At 46.9% G+C, this 19,460-nt stretch overlaps 1 protein-coding gene and 1 non-coding gene across 2 annotated transcripts in view; one reads left to right on the top strand and one right to left on the bottom strand.

Moving 5' to 3' along the window:
- Nucleotides 1-15,448: 15,448 nt before the first annotated feature.
- Nucleotides 15,449-15,555, bottom strand: LOC130021915 (U6 spliceosomal RNA). Its single transcript, XR_008792245.1, has one exon. It is a non-coding gene; the product is annotated as a U6 spliceosomal RNA (small nuclear RNA).
- Nucleotides 15,556-18,027: 2,472 nt separating this feature from the next.
- SREK1 (splicing regulatory glutamic acid and lysine rich protein 1) overlaps nt 18,028-19,460 on the top strand; it is a 46,596-nt gene continuing 45,163 nt past the window's right edge. Inside the window, exon 1 of the mRNA XM_056112403.1 lies at nt 18,028-18,325. Within this exon, the coding sequence (XP_055968378.1) occupies nt 18,165-18,325 (161 nt within the window). The 5' untranslated portion in view covers nt 18,028-18,164. The remainder of the gene's footprint in view (nt 18,326-19,460) is intronic.

The following is a 19,460-nucleotide window of genomic DNA, read 5'->3' as shown; positions in this document are numbered from 1 at the left end:
CCATAGGAGGTTATAGTGAAGCAGCTTCGGACTTTAAAAAAAAGGAAGTAGTGAAGATGTCTTCTGATGGACAAATCCTGGATGGCATTTCTTTAATTGACTGAGGTATATCAGCACCACCTGCTAGAGCATTAGCCAGCCCCTGCTGTTGACTATCAGACTGGCCCACTCTTTGCCAAAAATCCCATCTGTTCTCAGTCCTCAGTATCTCCCCTGCCCAACAGACTGGTTTTTGTTTTGTTTTGGTTTTTTTTTCAATCTCTAGGGGAAAAAAGAGACAAGAACTCTCATTTATTACTTTTTTACTTTTTACAGCTACTGTAATTGTAACTACCTGCCACCCCCACCCAACATTTCTACTGTAATTACTGTACTCATGGTTTAAAATTAAATTAATTTGGGCCAGAAAGATAGTATAGGGGTTAAGCCATGTAACTTGCACATAGTCAACCCAGGTTCTCTCCCCCGGCACGTCATATGGTCCCTGAGCATCACCACCAAGACAGATCTCTGAGCACAGAGTCAGGTTAAGTGTGCCAAGAGAAAGTATGAGAGAGGAGGGGAATGAAAGGGGGTGGAGGGACATAAGAAGAGGATTAGTACAAGGAATAGTACATGAGGAAAACTTGAATATTCATTTATTTATATTTAATAGTCCTTGGGGTTTTTTATTTTGGTCAGTAATTTGAAAAAATGCCTACTAATTTTTTCATTACTCTAAAAATCCGGGGGGGTGGGGAATCCTCGGGCTAAGAAATAATCTGGCTTTTTTCCCAAAAAACTTTTTTTCTAAAAAATAATTTTTATCTAGAATATTTAATTCTAGATATTTCCTAAAATTCTGTATTGTTTGCTATGAATTCTACTAAATATTAAAGAGACAGTATAAATTAGAAAATTGACAGGTTGTTTCCTGCAAGACAAAAAATGGAATTTTCAGGACGTCAGAGTCTTACAAGTTATTTTAATGTTTGTGAAAGTATTACACTCACATATATATATATGTATGTATGTTTTATAAGTCCCCAGACCTAAGGTAGTTCTTCTGAGAAGTGTTGGATAACATTGGGTTGTCCTTGATCCTCCTGCAGGGAGCTTAAGGTTCATTGAGTTGTTCCCACAACAGTGCCCCTGAGGCACACCCATCAAGCACTAATAACCCTATATTGCTTTTCTCTTTCCTTTATGTCATTTGCATAGTTTATTTAGCAATGTCTTTTTTTGTATAGACAAAAGAAGACAGTTCATGTTTTGCTTTTGTAACTGTAGCACTGTAGCACTGTCCTCCTGTTGTTCATCGAGTTGCTTGATCGGGCCCAACTTTTGTAACATAGGAGTTAATTGACTCCAAAATAATATTTACTCCTGGGCATCTATATTTAGTTGACTTAAGTCTCAGTTGCCCTTAGTTCCTAGCACTCCAAAAACAGGGTCCCAACGAAGGGACTGGATGGACCCAGGGCAAGCTGTAAGCTACCCTGGCATTGAAAGGAGACAAGCTAAGTGCCATAAGTATAACGGAGCAAATTCTGTCATGACCCAAAAAGAAGTAATCGAATAAGGACCCTGCTGGGGTTAGGAAAGACTAACCTGACCCGAGGACTGTGGTCTGGAATATATAGCGAGATGTCCCCAGGAAGAGCCAACCTTTAAGCTTAATAAATCTCTTGCTGTGTTCATACTAATTTACTAGAAATATTACAAGAAGTAAATTTATTATGATTGTTTAAATGGATTACTAGCTGAGGAAAGAAGAAAGCAATACAGCCTGGATGGAATCCCACCCTTGAGTGTATCTCCTAGTAATCCGGAGTGCTGAACGCTTAGACGAGATTTTGTCCTTGAGTTAATCTCCTGAAGGAGTGGTTTTACATCTGTTTGTTGTTATGATAATATTCAACCCACCTTTCTGTATCCCCATCGTTTATGATTTCTATGTAACTATGCCGTAAACTGGATTTTATAGTCTCTGAGTCTTGGCCGTTGATGGGATTACACGGCGCCAGGGGGCCAGGTGGTGGGTGTGACCCCCGCCTACTGGAATTTGGAGGATCTGGGTGGAGGATGCTCGACTCCAATCCGAGTAGGCTGGGAGATCTCGGCCTCGGAACCCGCGTGGATTTGTCCCTCTGCCAGTACCTTCAGGTGTGCGGAGAGTGGTCTCAGCATGGTGGTGGCTGGTCCTGGAGGACTTCGGCTGCCGGAGCCCTGGTCGGGGCGGGGAGGAAAGCTCAGTCCGCTCCCCTGCAACGGGCTCCGGTGAGGAACGGCCAGGCGCTGGGGCAGACTGCACTGTTCTCGTCCGGGATCTGGATTTTATAGTCTCTGAGTCTTGCTGTTGATGGGATTACACGGCGCCAGGGGACCAGGTGCTGGGTGTGACCCCCGGCTACTGGAATTTGGAGGATCTGGGTGGAGGATGCTCGACTCCAATCGGAGTAGGCTGGGAGATCTCGGCCCCGGAACCCGCGTGGATTTCTCCCGGATGAGAACAGTGCAGTCTGCCCCCGCGCCTGGCCGTTCCTCACCGGAGCCCATTGCAGGGGAGCGGACTGAGCTTTCCTCCCCGCCCCGACCAGGGCTCCGGCAGCCGAAGTCCTCCAGGACCAGCCACCACCATGCTGAGACCACTCTCCGCACACCTGAAGGTACTGGCAGAGGGACAAATCCACGCGGGTTCCGGGGCCGAGATCTCCCAGCCTACTCGGATTGGAGTAGAGCATCCTCCACCCAGATCCTCCAAATTCCAGTAGGCGGGGGTCACACCCACCACCTGGCCCCCTGGCGCCGTGTAATCCCATCAACGGCAAGACTCAGAGACTATAAAATCCAGCTCCCGGACATCTTCTCAGAACATCTTTTATGACATCTTACTATCTCATTCCTACTTTGGACAAACTTGCAGGCTATCGACTGTAGCCTGCCCACAGGGCAGATTCTGGCAAACTCCCCGTGGCATACCAAATATGCCAAATACCAGTAACAATGATGGGTCTCATTCTCCTAAAGAGCCTTGAATATAATCTCAGGGTTAGGATGAAAGAGACGTTACTGGGGCCTGCTCGAGGCAATCGACGAATAACAGGATGATGAAATGAAATGAAATGAAATGAAAATGCCGTAAGGGGTAAGGGGGGACTAGAAAGTCGATGACTAGAAAGAGGATGAGAACTGAAACTTTCGGACTTTGGGACTTTGAGGACTAGACAGAGGACTAGATGACGACGATGACTGGAAGTAGAGGACTACTAGACTACTACGAGACGAAGAAGATAAAATGAAAGAGAAGACATTGAGGTCTATGAGACTAGGATGATGGAATATGGTGACTGGGACTTCAACCAAACTATGAATATGATTGTGCCGTAAGGGGAGAGATCAGACGACACTGGGGAGGAGAGAGAAATAAACTGTCTGTCGACCAGCCTGGGGGCCAGTTCCTGTTTTTCCATTCCCCCGTCCTTTGTCAGTCAGCCGCCGTGGACCAGCCTGGGGAGACGACTCTTAACCATCGAATGCTTGAGTTCCCCTTGTGCCCACGTGCCCAGAAACATTTTCTTGAAAACTCACAGAGCAGGACTGAAGTAGTTTTGTAAAGGTGCATGAGCAGTGTTGGAGTACACGCTTGGCACGCAAGAGTATAAGGTTCCATCCACAGCACCACATGTGTTCCCTGAGCACAGCCAGGTATTGAGTTGGGAATAGCACAGACCATGGCTGGATAAAATCCCCAAAACCAACAACCAAAACATGAGTGGGCCTTGACTGTATTTCCAGGGATAGAGCACCTGTTTAATTTGTGTGAGACGCTGAGTTCAATCCTGCCCCCACCCCTGAGTCTGCCAGTTGTGATCCCTATTTTAAAAATGCTTTTAGATTTACGATGCTAAATGATCTGTCATAATTTCTCCAATATTCTTTTTATTCAATTTTATTTGGTGGTGGGGGTTAAGAGGATTAGCACACCTGGTGGTGCTTAGGGTTTTGGCTCTGCACTAAGGGATCACTCCTGGCAGGGTTCAAGAAACATATGTGATGCTGGGGATCAAACTCAGGTCAGCACCATGAAAGGCAAGTGCCTTAAGTACTATCTCTCTGGTTCTAATTCTCTTAATTAATTAATTAATTAATTTATTGAGAGGTTGGGTCACACCTGGCGTTGCTCAGGGGTTACTCCTGGTTCTACACAAAGGAATCACTCCAGGTGGTGCTTGAGGGAACATGTGGGATATCGGGAATCAAACCCATGTTGGCTGCATGCAAGGCAACATTCTTTTTTTTTAAATTTTTTTGTTGCTTTATGTTCCCCAGATGAATGCAATCTTTCTGTGTCTATCCCGCTCTTTCTGAGTCATTTCGCTTAACATGATACTTTCCATGTAGTACCACTTGTATGTAAATTTCATAACTTCATCTTTTCTAACAGCTACATAGTACTCCATTGTGTAAATGTACCAGAGTTTCTTTAACCAGTCATCTGTTCTCGGGCACTCAGGTTTTTTCCAGATTCTGGCTATTATAGAGTGCTGCAATGAACAAACAAGTGCAGATGTCACTTCGACTATACCTTTTTGCCTCTCTGGGATATATTCCCAGGAGTGCTATAGCTGGGTCAAATGGGAGATCAAATTCTAATTTTTTGAGAGTCGTCCATACTGTTTTCCAGAAGGGTTGGACCAGCCGGCATTCCCACCAGCAGTGAAGGAGGGTCCCTTTCTCGCCACATCCGCGCCAGCACCTGTTGCTTTTGTTCTTGTGGATGTGGGCCAGTCTCTGTGGTGTGAAATGATATCTCATTGTTGTTTTGATCTGCATCTCTCTGACGATTAGTGATGTGGAGCATTTTCTCATGTGGAAAGGCAACATTCTTTACCCACTGTTCTATCTCTATGTCCCCATTCTCTTTATTTCACATAAATGTAAACATAGACCGTTAGTTCAATTAATAATGTCCACTTAGGAATGAAATTGATCATCTGGAATGTTTTCATAAGCATATTCTGTGAATTCTTAAGTGACCATTGGTTCATTTTGTGATTATCACCTGAGAAGAGTGCTACCAAAAAACGTTGGTTTTTCCTAGAGTTTCATTAGATCCTAACTCATTTCCGCTCTAATTGTTTGGAGTAAAGATATTCCTGAGGCAATTTCTAAACTAAAGGACAATGTAGCACTGTAGCACTGTCTTTTCGTTGTTCATCAATTTGCTTGAGCGGGTCCAGCAATGTCTCCATTGTGAGACTTGTTGCTACTGTGTTTGGCCTATCGAATAGGTCATGGGTAGCTCGCCAGGCTTTGCCGCACAAGCGAGATACTCTTGGTAGCTTGCCAGGCTCTCTGAGAGGAGTGGAGGAATCGAACCCGGGTCGGCTGGGTCAGCCGTGTGCAAGGCAAACACCCTACCCGCTGGGCTATCGCTCCAGCCCAAAGGAAAATGTAACTTATTTTGTTTGAATTGTGCCTCGTAAGATCCAGAACACAGATAACTCTCAGGAGGCATCTGAGAAGTCACAGGTACGACACTTGTGTGTTAAATCATTAAGTCACTTTTCCCATCACTAACACAACAGTCAGCAAGTGTGCGTCAGTGATATAGCCACCATGGATGCCTAGCGTAGGTGGATTCTATTTTTATTTTATTCATACCGTTTTATTTTGAGGGTTTTTGCAGTTACAGCTGGTGATGCTCTGAAGCTATTCCTGGCTCTGTACTCAGGACAAACCCCAGGTGGTGCTTGCGGCAGCACATAGGGTTCTGGGGATTGCTCCATATCGGCTGTATGCAAGGCAAGGATCTTAACCCTGTACTGTCTCTCTGGCCCTGGAGGCTATTTTTACTTCTAAGTTGTCATTTTAATATAGAGACAGTCAGGCTCTTGCATGCAGCCAACCTTGTTTGAATCTTCACCACCACACATGGTCCTCCAGCACAATAAGTGGCTCTTGAGCACAGAGCTGAGAACTATTGAACACAGGGGTTTTGTGCCACCTCCCCCAAATTTAAAAACACAAAAATAAAAATAGTAGAGAAAAAAATGACTATTTTCAGATGTTATATGTAAAACATTTGCCAAATTTTCTTTTATTCACTTTCATAGATAATTTGATAGGTGTTATCAATTTATCCTTAGTACAATAGTTTTAAAATTTATTGAACCAAAAGTTAGTACTTTAGGATCAGAGTTATCTTTTTTTTCCCATTTCATTGCTGACACCAAAATTGGTATCCACCTTATATGAAAGGATGAATTAATACTATTAAATTTGTGTCTTTGAGAAAAAGACCTTCTACTTTAAGTTACTTTATTCTTTACAGAAATGATGGGCAACTACATTTAGCTATGTTTAACTGCATGCTGAGTGAATGGAGAGCTCATACACAAAAAGGTGCTTTCCTTGCATGCCACTGACCACAGTTTGATTCCTGGTACCACATGTGTTCCCCAGAATAGCACCAAGGAGTGATTCCAGAGTACAGATCCAGGAGTAATCCTGGAGCTCTGCTGGCTGTTCCCCAACTTTCCTAGTTCAAAAAAATTAATTCAGTACTCAAATTCATGGACCTGGAACAATCATATAATTAAGGAATTTGGCTGTGTCTGACCCTGATTTGATCCCTAGGACCTGCAGGCTTCTCTGAGTGATCCCTAAGCCAGGAATACCTCCTGAGCACTGCCAAATGTGGTCCAAACTCCTCACCACCACCACCACCAATAAATAAATAAATAAATAAAAGACTTAAACACTTATTCCTGAAATCAAGAAGCTCAGGGAGAATAACTAAAAAAAATCCATGACTAAATGCATATGAAAATATTGCAGAAAATTGAGCTAAAAGGAAAAATTTTAAGCTAGGAAAAAAGTTGCCTCCAATGGAGTCATAGTTTAAGTATCAACCCAAACCATGGCAGTTGAAAAATAAAAAATATTTTCAGTGACTGCTAATATGTAATCCTAAAATCAGTGAAAATAGTTTGGAGAAAGTTTGTATTGCTTTTGGTTGTGGTGGTGGGGGTGCAGATCCAGGGATTCTGGGGGACACCAGAACTATCCTGGCAGTGCTAGGGAGATCTCGTGGCACTTCAGATCAAACCCAGGGTCTATACATGCCAGGCATATGCGCTAGCTTTTAAACTCATCTCCTCAACCTAAAGAAAAATTTATTTTCTTTTTTTTACCCATTGGTGCTCAAGAATTACTCCCAGAACTCTACTGTTTTTCTGTTGTTTTTAACTTTATTTAATTTTTTAAAGTTGTTCACAAAAATTTACATTTAATATTCCAATACCAACCCCACAGCCATTACACTGACCCACCACCATATATTTTTTTAAATTTTTATTAGTGAAACACCATGAGGTACAGTTGTAGACTGACAAATTTTTGTGCTTGGGTTTCAGTTATACAATGATTCAGTACCCATCCCTCCACCAGTGCCCATTCTCCATCATTTACACTTTTTAAAAAAAAAATTTTGTTAGTGAAACACCATGAGGTACATTTGTAGATTAACAAATTTTTGTACAATGGTCAAACACCCATCCCTCCACCAGTGCCCATTTTCCACCACCACGGGTCCCAGTATCCCTCCCACCCCCCATCTCCCCATTCCACCCTGCCTCTGTGGCAGGGTATTCCCTTTTGTTCTCTCTCTCCTTTTGGGTGTTGTGGTTTGCAAAAGAGGCATTGAGTGGCTATCATGTTTGGTCTATAGTCTACTTTCAGCATGTTTCTCCCAACCTGGGAGGATCCTTCCAACACCCTTTATTTGGTGCTCCTTGCTCTATCTGAGCTCCCTTTTCCCCTAGAGTGTGTGGCTGGCCTCCAAGCTATGGATCAAAACTCCTGGTACTAATCTCGTCCACTCTTGGGTGTTAGTCTCCTATTTTGTTACTTTATGTTCCCCAGATGAATGCAATCTTTCTATGTCTATCCCTCTCTTTCTGACTCATTTAGCTTAACATGATACTTTCCATGTAGTACCACTTGTATGTAAATTTCATGACTTCATCTTTTCTAATAGCTACATAGGACTCCATTGTGTAGATGTACCAAAGTTTCTTTAACCAGTTATCTGTTCTCGGGCACTCAGGTTTTTTCCAGATTCTGGCTATTGTAAAGAGTGCTGTAATGAACAAACAAGTGCAGATGTCACTTCGACTATACTTTTTTGTCTCTCTGGGATATATTCCCAGGAGTGGTATTGCTGGGTTAAATGGGAGCTCAATTTCTAATTTTTTGAGAATCGTCCATACTGTTTTCCAGAAGGGTTGGACCAGCTGGCATTCCCACCAGCAGTGAAGTAGTGTTCCTTTCTCGCCACATCCGCACCAGCACCAGTTGCTTTTGTTCTTTTGGATGTGGGCCAGTCTCTGTGGTGTGAAATGATATCTCATTGTTGTTTTGATCTGCATCTCCCTGATGATTAATGATGTAGAGCATTTTCTCATGTGCCTTTTAGCCATTCGGATTTCTTCTTTGAGAAAGTTTCTGTTCATTTCGTTGCCCCATTTTTTTTTATGGGGTTGGATGTTTTCTTCTTGTGGAGTTCAACCAGTACTTTGTATATCCTTGATATCAACCCCTTGTCAGATGTGTATTCAGCGAATATCCTTTCCCATTCTGTAGACTGTCTTTGTATTTTGGTCACTGTTTCTTTTGAGGTCACCACCATATTTTGAATATTTCCACCCTGACCCCTAAGTTCTGCCCCCAAAGCAGGACCTAAATATTGCTTGTTATGAATAATCCACTAAAAATAATCCCAAAACATTTTCTTAGAGATGTGTGAAATTGTTGCATCTCACCTGGGAGTCAGTAATCTCTTAGAGATTACCAATTTATAAAATGTTCTGTGGTCATATTTGTAGCTGCGGGCTCCAGCAATTCTAAAATTTTATATATGGTTATAAGGTGAGGTTAATTTTTTTTCTTAACTGAATGGTGACTTTGGGATCCAGAGGCATCTCTGTGGCATATTGTTCTGTGTTGCTCTCTTCCAAGAGCTTTATTTGTGCATCTCAGGATCATAGCCATTAGTGAGTCTAGATGGTGCTAGAAGCAGTTCCAGGGCATGACTGCCAGGCTACCTGAACCACAGGGAGATTGGGGGGAGGTCGCCCATTTCCCACTCCATGCGAGTCTGGAGATTTCAGTCACAAGTCTTGCATATCTGGGTTTTTCAGCAGATTCACTCATGGATGACGCTGTCGAGCCTGTGGACAGCGGTTTTCAGCATGGCAGCACTCGAGTTCTGGAGGTTTTCAGCTGCCAGGGCTCAGCAGGAGTGGGGAGGGGAGCTCACTCGCGCCCTTCTGGGTTGTACATGATGAGACAGTCTGGCACAGGATCTGGAGGAATCTCTATGGAGTATCGTCAGAACTGTACTTTTTTTTTTTAATGTAGGAGTACCACTATTTATTCAGCCACTGATTAGGCTGATTGAATTTGGCATGAAATCCACTGGATTGTACTGTTTTGAGATCACTCCTAGTGATGCTTGGAGTCCTGCTTTGACAGGAAAAAACCTGAGCAAAGCTAGTGCTCTAGTCCACTCAGTTTTCTCTATGGCCTCAAGAAAGATTTTCTTGTTTTTATTTTGGGGCCACACCCAGAAGTGCTCAGGGCTTTACTCTTGGCTCTGTACTCAGATATCACTCCTGCTGGGGCTGTGGGGACTCTATGTGTTTCTGGAGATCATACCCAGATTGGGCTATATGCAAGGCAAGTGTCTTACCCAATCACTCACAGGAGTGATTCTTGAGCATTGAGCTAGGAAGAAGCCCTGAGCACCACTGGGTGTGTCCCCAACCCATACTCTCTCCAAAAATAGAACAGCAAATACATTTGATAAGCTAATAATGTTTAAAAGATTCTTATGAGATTGATCATGGAATAAAAAGAAAGTTAAGCTACCGAGAGTATTCGATATGCCAGACACAGTAACAACAAAGTCTCCAATGGAGACGTTACTGGGCCCGCTCGAGCAAATCGACGATCAACGGGAGGGCCTTTACCTTACCTTACCTTACCTTACTAGAAATATACTAGAGATAAGACAAAGGGGATATCATTACTGATCTTTCAAATATGAAAAAGATCATAAAGTGATACTTTCAGTAATTTTATGCCAATTAACTTGCAAAGTTTGGGAGAACACTCAAATTCCTCAAACATAACTTACTCAACTTTAGCAATAAATATGAACCTTATGTATGGTGACCCGTTAATGAAATTTGTACTAAAACAGTTGGGGCCTGGGACTGGCAAGATAGTGTAGAAGATAGGGTCTGGATTTGCATGTGGCGACCCAGATTTGATCTTTGGCATCCCATATCACTTAATCACTTAATCACTTAACTTCCCGTTAGTCGTCGATTTGCTCGAACGGGCGCCAGTAACGTCTCAATTTGTCCCTGTCGCGTGCTAGTGTAGCCCAATGGCATCTCTTTGCTCCGGGAACATGAAGGGCCTCAAACCGATCGTTCATGATCTTGATGAAGAAGTCTGACCATCTGGTAGGTGGGCGGCCATGCGGTTTTTTGACATCCTGTGGAATCCAGTCGGTAACAGCTCTAGTCCAGCGGTCGTCTTTAAATCTCATTACGTGACCAGCCCATCTGATTTTCGACACCTTGGCAAATGAGACAGCGTCCCTGATCCTTGATCGTCGACGGATGTCAGAACTCCGGATTCTTTCTCTCATTTGAGTGAAACGTGATATTCCAAGCATAGCTCTTTCTGTTCTTCTTTGGGAGACCTGAATAGCGTTCGCATCTTGTTTGCGCAGGGCCCAGGTCTCTGAGGCATAAGTTAATGCAAGAAGAACAGTGCAATCAAAGAGATGTGCCCGGAGCCGGAGGTTCTTCGTCCTGTTAGCTATTTCTTCAACGTTCTTGAAGGCGTTCCAAGCCGCTCTCTTCCTCCTGCGCAGCTCGGGTGCCAGGTCATTTGTCATGTTGACCTCTCGACCTAGGTACACATAGCTGTTGCATTCAGAGATGGTCGTTCCATTGAGAGCGAATGGGGCGTCAGGAACGAGGCTGTTTCTCATAAACATTGTCTTCGTAAGATTCAGCTGTAGTTCTACCTTTCCACACTCATGGTCAAAGTCGGCCAGCATTTGTGCCGCTTGGCTGATGTTTGGTGTTATTAAAACAATGTCATCAGCAAAGCTGAGGTGGTATAGTTGCCGACCATCTATCTTCACTCCCATTCCTTCCCATTCCAGTCGTCGCATGATGTTCTCGAAGGTGGCACTGAAGAGTTTCGGTGAAATGGTATCACCCTGCCGCACCCCTCTCTTGACATCAACAATCACTTCTTTGTAGAATGGTGAGATCCTGGTAGTGAATCCGCAATACAGCTCATGGAGGATCTTGATGTATTGGGCTTGAATGCCCTGATTGGCTAGGGCTTCAATGACCGCTTCCGTCTCAACAGAATCAAAGGCCTTCTTTAAATCAATGAACATTAAACAGAGTGGCATCTTGAACTCCCGAGAAACCTCAATGAGCTTGGTTATCGTGTGGATGTGGTCGATGGTGCTGAATCCTTTGCGGAACCCGGCTTGCTCGCATGGTTGTCCTTCATCTAGTGTTCTGCCAATCCTATTTAGGATGACTCGAGTGAACAACTTGTAGATGACAGACAATAGGCAGATCAGGCGATAGTTGCCAATGTCATGGATGTCTCCCTTCTTGAACAGTAGTATGGTCCTGCTGGTTTTCCATTGGGACGGAACCTTGCATTCAGACAGGTAGCGAGTGAAGAGCCGAGCCAGTGTATTGATGAGTACTGACGGCAGGTTCTTCAGGTGTTCAGGTCTGACCTTGTCTGGGCCGGGTGCTGTTTGTTTCTTTAACGATGAAATGGCGTGTCTGATTTCGGAAGGGAGAACGTTGGGAACGACATATGCATCCTGTGGAATTTGTTATGTCGGCAAGTGGACATGGCTATCGAAGAGATTTGAGTAGAAGTCATGGATAATCTTCTCCATTGCCGTTCTGGAGGATGTGATGGATCCATCAGGACGTCGGAGGGCAGTCATCTTGGTCTTGTAGTTGGCGAAGGACAGGCGGGCGTTACAAATACTTTTCCCGGCTTCTGCCACATCTACCAGTACTTCTGCTCTTCTCTCTTTGAGGTCTTCCTTGATCGCATCTCTGCACTGCTTTGCGAGCTCAGACGTTAGCTTGCGGTTGCCTGAGGCATGCGCCAAACCACGCTGGCGAATTAGCTCAAGAGTTTTCGAAGATAGGCGATTTTTTGTGGCTATCTCTCTCTTGGCGTTCCTCGCACATTCATGGAGGTGCTGAACCAGTCGATCGTATTCCTCGTCAATGTTGTCAACAATGGCATCTTCCCATGTTGCCGCAATAATACCAAAGAGTTCCCAGTTGGTGGTCATTCTGGGAGTTCTCTTCTTGAACTTTGCAGCTCTTTCTCCCCGCTCTGTGAAGTAGAATTTTGCACAAAGGAGATGGTGGTCCGATCCTGTTTGAAATTTTGGGACAACAGCGACATCAGTCAGGCAAAATCGTCGATTGAATATGATATGTCTATTTCGTTGTGGAATCGTCCACCGGGAGACTCCCATGTCCATCGTTTAGATTCTGCCTTCTGGAACTGTGAGTTACCATGAATGGTCTTGGTCGACATGATGAACTCAGACAGTCTCTCACCCTGTTCGTTCCATTCTAGGCCATGGGTCCCGATGTGAAGTTCTTCAGCTGATCTTCTCGGTCCTATCTTGGCATTAAAATCACCCACAGTGATCTTGTAGAAGGTGTTGTCTTCTTTATAGAACTTCTCTAGCTCCATGTAGAACTTCTCGATTTCTCTTTCTTCATAATGAGATGTTGGTGCGTAGACAACGAAGATAGAAACTACAGGCAGTGAGCCACATCTATTCAAATGTAAACGTCCGATTCGGGTTGTTAGGCATTCGAATGAATCAATGCTTGTGGCCAAGTTTGTGTTGACAAGGACACCGACGCCTCCAACACCTCTTTTATCGCATGTTCCGAGGAACAATTCTTCTCCAGTGTCGAAAACGGCATGGTGAGATTCGTGCCTTCTTGTCTCGGTCAGACCAATGATGTACTTGATCATTCGCGCTTGTGCCATCAGGTCCTCGATGGAAGTATCTGATGCTAGCGTACATGCATTGAAAGTACAGACGATCATTTTTGTCTTCCTTCGTTGTGGCAGCCTAGGTCGGCCTTGAGATTTTGTCGGCCTCTCCTTTCTCATCCTTCTCAATGCTGCCATGTCGGTGAAGCCTTCAGGGTCAGGTGAATGAGACCAGTTGTAGTTACTGGTTTTGGCATATCGAATACACAACGGATAGCTTGCCAGGCTCTTCCGTGCGGGCGGAATACTCTCGGTAGCTTGCCAGTCTTTCCGAGAGGGATAGAGGCTTTTGGGGCAACCTCTAATCACCCTAGTAGGTGTTACCATATTTGAACCCTATCAAATACGGTACGACAATTCCGGAAGATGGGTATTTAGTGTCTTATGATGTGTCGTGGGGCCGCGAAGCGCGGGTCTGGAAAGCGTCCTGAAGTGTGGTGATGGCTGGGTAGTGGAAGTAGTGTCCAACAGAGAAGATTAGCATGGCATCCCATATACACGACAAAATGCCACCAGGAGTAATTCCTGAGTACAGAGCCAGGATTAACCCTTGAGCATTGCTTGGTATGCCCCTAAACACAAAGAAACAAAACTCCCCCCTCCCCAAACATCAGGAAGAGAGAAATAGCTTGTAGGACTGTCTACTCTGCATGCAGAAGACGCAAATTCCATCCCTGGGAACACGTGGTCATCACTGGGAGTGGCCTCCAAGCCTGGAGCTGGGAATAGCTCCTGAGCACTGCCATCTATGCTCCCACTCCAGTCTCTGGGGGTGAGAGATAGCTTAAGAGACTGAATTTTACATGGATTTGCATTTAGGGACTACATTTAGCAGTGCTCAGGGCTTAATAATGGCCCTATGCTCAGGGATAATTTCTGGAGGAGTCAGGGAATCGTAATGGCGTGCCTTATATAGAATTGGGCCAGCTTCATGCAAGGCAAACACCTTAGCCACTGTACTGTTGCGCTGGCCGCAACTTAATTTTATTTGCAAGAGTAAGTCATTTTATCTCTTCAGTTCTGGCTCATTGTAATTATTATTTTTCTGTTTCTCTGACTGCAAGATTGGGGAAATTTCAGTTTGGGGGCGAGATGATACGTTTGAGGTATCTACCTACCTAGATATAAGTTAATGCAATTGTATGTAGATAGCAGTCAGACTATCTAGACTACTTTTTAAAATTCTATTCTTCTTATTGACCTCAATACCTGCATTGCTTGCATTAGAACCAGTCACTTGGTTGAGTGTCTGGCTAAAAGGGATGTTAAACAAGCAGTACAACTTCCTCTTTATTTTTTTTATTTTATTATTTTTTTTTGCTTTTTGGATTACACCTGGCAATGCACAGGGGTTACTCCTGGCTCTGTGCTCAGGAATTACTCCTGGCGGTGCTCAGGGGACCATATGGGATGCTGGGAATCGAACCCGGGTTGGCAGCGTGCAAGGCAAACAAACACCCTACCCGCTGTGCTATTGCTCCAGCCCCACAACTTCCTCTTTAAAAGGGAAATTAGGTGGCTGGAAAAGGCCTGAGGGAGTTTTTTTCAGGCCCTACACCCAGCAGTGCTCTGGAATGACCTCTGGGATCACTTCCTGTGGGCTCAGGGGACTATATGTGCTTCTGGGTTGGAGCAATAGTACAGTGAGTAGGGTGCTTGCCTGCACGTGGCCAAAATGAGTTTGGTGCACAGCATGCCATGTTCCCGCCCCCCCCCCCCCCCCCCCGATTGCCAGGAGTAATTCTTTTTTTTTCTTCTTTTTTTTATTAGTGAGACACCATGAGGTACAGTTACAGACTTACAAATTTTTGTGCTTGGGTTTCGATTATACAATGATCAAATACCCATCCCTCCACCAGTGCCCATTTCCCACCACCACGGATCCCAGTATCCCTCCCACCCCCCATCCCTCCATCCCACCCTGCCTCTGTGGCTAGGCATCCCCCTCTGTTCTCTCTCTCCTTTTGGGTGTTGTGGTTTGCAAAAGAGGCATTGAGTGGCAATCATGTCTGGTCTATAGTCTACTTTCAGCATGCTTCTCCCATCCTGGTAGGATCCTCCCAACACCCTTTATTTGGTGCTCCCTTCTCTATCTGAGCTGCCTTTTCCCCTAGCATGTGTGGCTGGCCTCCAAGCCATGGAGCAAAATTCCTGGTACTAATCTCGGCCATTCTTGGGTGTCAGTCTCCTATTTTGTTATTTATGTTCCTCAGATGAATGCAATCTTTCTGTGTCTATCCTGCTCTTTCTGACTCATTTCGCTTAATATGATACTTCCCATGTAGTACCACTTATATATGAATTTCATGACTTCCAAAATATGGAATGCTTCGCAAATTTGCGTGTCATCCTTGCACAGGGGCCATTCTAATCTTCTCTGTATCGTTCCAATTTCAGTATATGTGCTGCCGAAGCGAGCATGCCAGGAATAATTCTTGAGTCCAGCTCCAGGAACAAACACTGAGCACTGCTGGGTGTGGTCCCTCCAAAAAAGCCAAAACAACTTTTTATGCTTCTGTTAACCTTAACATTTCTGTTTTCAGGTTTCTTAGGAAGACAAAGCAAGATGAAATTGGTGAAAGTTATTTTCCACTGAAAAGCGTCATTCACAACTAAGTGATTGCTGAGTGTTAGGAGCTGAGGGTGTGTCCCATCTGATTCAGCCAAATTACTGGTTGACACTCTTGTTCTCTGTATCCTGGTGTTAGCAGGTATGGCCCTCAGGATCGGTTAGTTCTGGAGAGTGACTTCTCCATGAATAGAACCTCCTTTGTTTTGTTTTGTTTGGGGGCCATATCCAGCAATGCTCCCGACTTGGCATTCAGGAATTACTCCTGGTGGTCTTTAGGGGACTTTATGGGATGCAGGGGATGGAGCCAGATTTATCATATGCAAGGCAAACGCCCTACAGGCTATATTATCACTCTGGGCATCTAGAATCACTAAGAGGCCGCAGAGAGTGCTCAGCCCTGCCACCTGCAAAACTGCCCTGTGAGGAATGTCCCAACAGTATCAACAGTAATGGGTGTAAGGTGGAAGCAGGCTCTCCCCAAGCTGTCAATCTGCAGGCACTTCAATTTCGGACTCAGCCTCCTGACTGTGAGGACGCTTTCTTGCGCGGAGACATGGGCAAGAGTTGAGGCCATCTAAATACATTTCCATCTTCTGCTCTACGTATGACCCTCTGACCACCACCAGAAGCCATCAGGAGCCACAAAATTGGGAGTAGCTGCTGAGTACTGCTGGGTGGAGCTGCCTACCCTATATGCTTTCCTGTCCTCCAACCCGGCGCCCCTAATTAAGTAGGGATAAACAATACACTTGGTTTTTTTTTGCTTTTTTGCTTTTTGGGTCACACCCAGCAATGCTCAGGGGTTATTCCTGGCTCTGTGCTCAGGAATTACTCCTGGCAGTGCTTGGGGGGACCATATGGGTTGCTGGGGATCAAACCCAGATTGGCTGTGTGCAAGGCAAACGCCCTACCTGCTATGCTATCGCTCCAGCCCCTACACTTAAGTTTTAATTACTATACTTATATTTATTCGGGGTTTGGGCCACATCTGGCAGTGCTCAGGGATTGTTCCTGGCTCTCTGACGAGCGATCAATCCTGGAAGGTCCTGTAGGGGGAACAGATAGAGTGGCATGGATGGAACCAGGGTTGACCCTGTGCAAGGCAAGTGCCTTACCTTCTGTACTATTACTCTGATCTCAACTTAAATTTTTTGAAAACACACCAGAGAAAATTAAATCATGTAACCTCAAGTTCGGCAAGGGTTTATTGGGTGTGACCCAAAAATGTGATCTCCAAAAAAGAAAAAGAAATTGAGAGCTGGAGAGATAATAAAGCCAGTAGAGTGCTTGCCTTGCTTGTGGTCAACCTGGGTTCGATCCCCAGAATCTTGTATGATTCCCCCCAAGCCCAACAGGAGTGACCCCTGAGCACAGCTGGGCGTGGCTCCCGAAGCAAACAGAAAAACTAAAAAAAGTGTGAAGATTTAATAAAATTAACTTTCCTTTTATTTTTAGTGGTTGGGCGAGTGGGGTAGCTTCCAAGTAATACTCAGGTAAGACACTCAAGCTTTTGCAGCAGCATTTTGGAAATAGTGACCCTCGTTTTGGGTCTCAGTTACTTGCCACCCACTCGGTTGCAAGTTCTAAGCGGACCATTTCTAACAGCCTTTTAACATGCTCCTTTTAACGGTGTCATCGTAAGTAGGACCATCTGTGGATTGAGCAAATAAATTACAAGCTGTAACCAATAAGCACATGGTTTTCGTTTTATGGCCTCCTTAGTGTTCGTAGAATTTTTTTTGCTTTTCGGGTCACACCCGGAGATGCTCAGGGGTTCCTCCTGGCTCTGCACTCAGGAATTATCCCTGGCGGTGCTCAGGGGACCATATGGGATGCTGGGATTCGAACCGGGTTGGCGGCGTGCAAGGCTAACGCCCTACCCGCTGTGCTATCGCTCCAGCCCCAGTGTTCGTAGAATTTTGTATAAAATCTCCTTTCCTTTTAAATAGCTGGGGCGTAGACCCAGTCTATACAAAGGATGCCGCCTGTAGTTTGTGCCTGCGGTGCCCGGATCACTCTTCCAGTGCCACAACGTCCCTGAGGCGTCTCGGTCCCCCGGCGCGACCCGGAGCAGAGACCTGGAAGTGCCAGCTAACGCACGTTGACAGGCGCACAGGCACTCGATCAAGTGGCGGGGTGGGTGGGAAAGTGGAGAAAACAAAAAGCCGGCGAGAGAGCAGCGAGCAGCCCAAGCGACCGCTCCCGGGAGGCAGGCCGCAGCCTCGCGAGACCTGCGCGTTGCCGCGGCGACGTTTCCGGCTGGCGCGCGCGCAGCCTCGGGAGCAGGGGAGTCGCGACGCGGGCGGCTAGAGCTGCCCGCCGCCGCCGCCGCCGCCGCCGCCGCGAATTCCGCCCGCGGGAGCGCGCTCGGGCGCGCGGCCGTGCTCGGCTCTCGGGCCTCGCTCGCTGACGCGTCGTCGACGTTGGGCAGCGGGAAGGCGGCGGCGGCGGCGGCGGGATGAACAGCGGCGCTGCCTTCGCGCTGGGCCTGGGCTTCGGCCTCGCCCCGACGGCTGTGATTCAGGTGACGAACCTGTCCTCGGCCGTGACCAGCGAGCAGATGCGGACCCTCTTCTCCTTCCTAGGAGAAATCGAGGAGCTGCGGCTCTACCCCCCGGAGTAAGTGCAGGAGCTCGGCGGGGCAGGGGAGGGGCGCGGGCGCGGGCGCTCCGGGGCGAGACCCCCGGGGGCCCGGGCCCGGGCGCGGGCGGGCGGGCGGGCGGCCGGGCCGGGCGGGGGGCGCGCGCGGCGCCCGTCACGTGACCGCCGGGCTCACCTTGGTGCCCATGTTGGATCCGGGCACCTGGGTCCCCCTTCGGGTTGGGCCGGGACTCGAGGTTCCGCCCCGGTTGCGAGGGGTGGGGCGGGGGGCGTCGGCGCGAGCACGGCGCCCTGCCGAGGGCTCGGCGCGGCGTCTGGGTCGGGGGCCGCCGGCCCGCGAACCCGCGCCCTCCCTCGCCCCCGCCCCTCTCCTTCCCGGACTTAAGATGGCCGCAGGGGGGCCCCGAGGCGTCCTCATGGCCCGCGCCGGGACCCGCGGAGACCGCGCCGGGGCGGCTGCGTGCTGGGCTCCTCGGCCTCGCCTCTCCGCTCCCCGTCCCCGGCCCCCGTGGTCGCAGGGCCCCCTGGGCCCGCCCGCGGCGGTTGGTGGTCCCTGGAGCGGAGTCGGGGCTGCTTTGTGGTCCGTCCCCCACCCCCGGGCGTTGTTTACAGGTTTTCAGCATCTTCCCGGCTGGGGCGCGCCCAGCCTTGCGGTTAGGGGAGGTCCCGGCCCTTGCTGACCCTTGTGGCCCGGGCTCTCACCCGGCTCTTCGAGAGAAGTCTCGGTCCGTGCGGGGATGCTCGCCTAACCGGGCGCCTCGCCGGAGCCGCCGGTTGCCCGCGCGCACCCCCGAGTGCGCTTTGAGGTCAGGACCCCCCCCCCCCCCGTGCGATACTGTATCCGCGCATAGCATGTATACAGTCACGTTTGCGGGTGGTTACATTCTTAGCACGCAGTAACTACTGTTACTATTTTTAAAAGCCTGAGTGTTAGACTCTTGAAATACTCCTCGGGTTTTTTGTTCATTGTGTCGAAAGTAGTTTTCTCTTTGCTGGTAACTGGCGTTTAGTGTGTTTTTTTTTCTTCCCTCCAAATACCAACCTTTGGTATTTTTTTGGGGGGGGGGATTAATTTTTCCCCCCAGTTTTCTCTATTTTTGTTTCTGAATATTTCATGCGTACACAGAAAAATTGCAGACAACCCATGTTCCTT

This window comes from Sorex fumeus, unplaced genomic scaffold (assembly GCF_029834395.1).
Source record: "Sorex fumeus unplaced genomic scaffold, SorFum_2.1 ptg000018l, whole genome shotgun sequence".
Taxonomy (NCBI): Eukaryota; Metazoa; Chordata; class Mammalia; order Eulipotyphla; family Soricidae; genus Sorex; species Sorex fumeus.
Note: the sequence above shows the minus strand (reverse complement) of the source record. Positions and strands in the feature narration are given on the sequence as shown.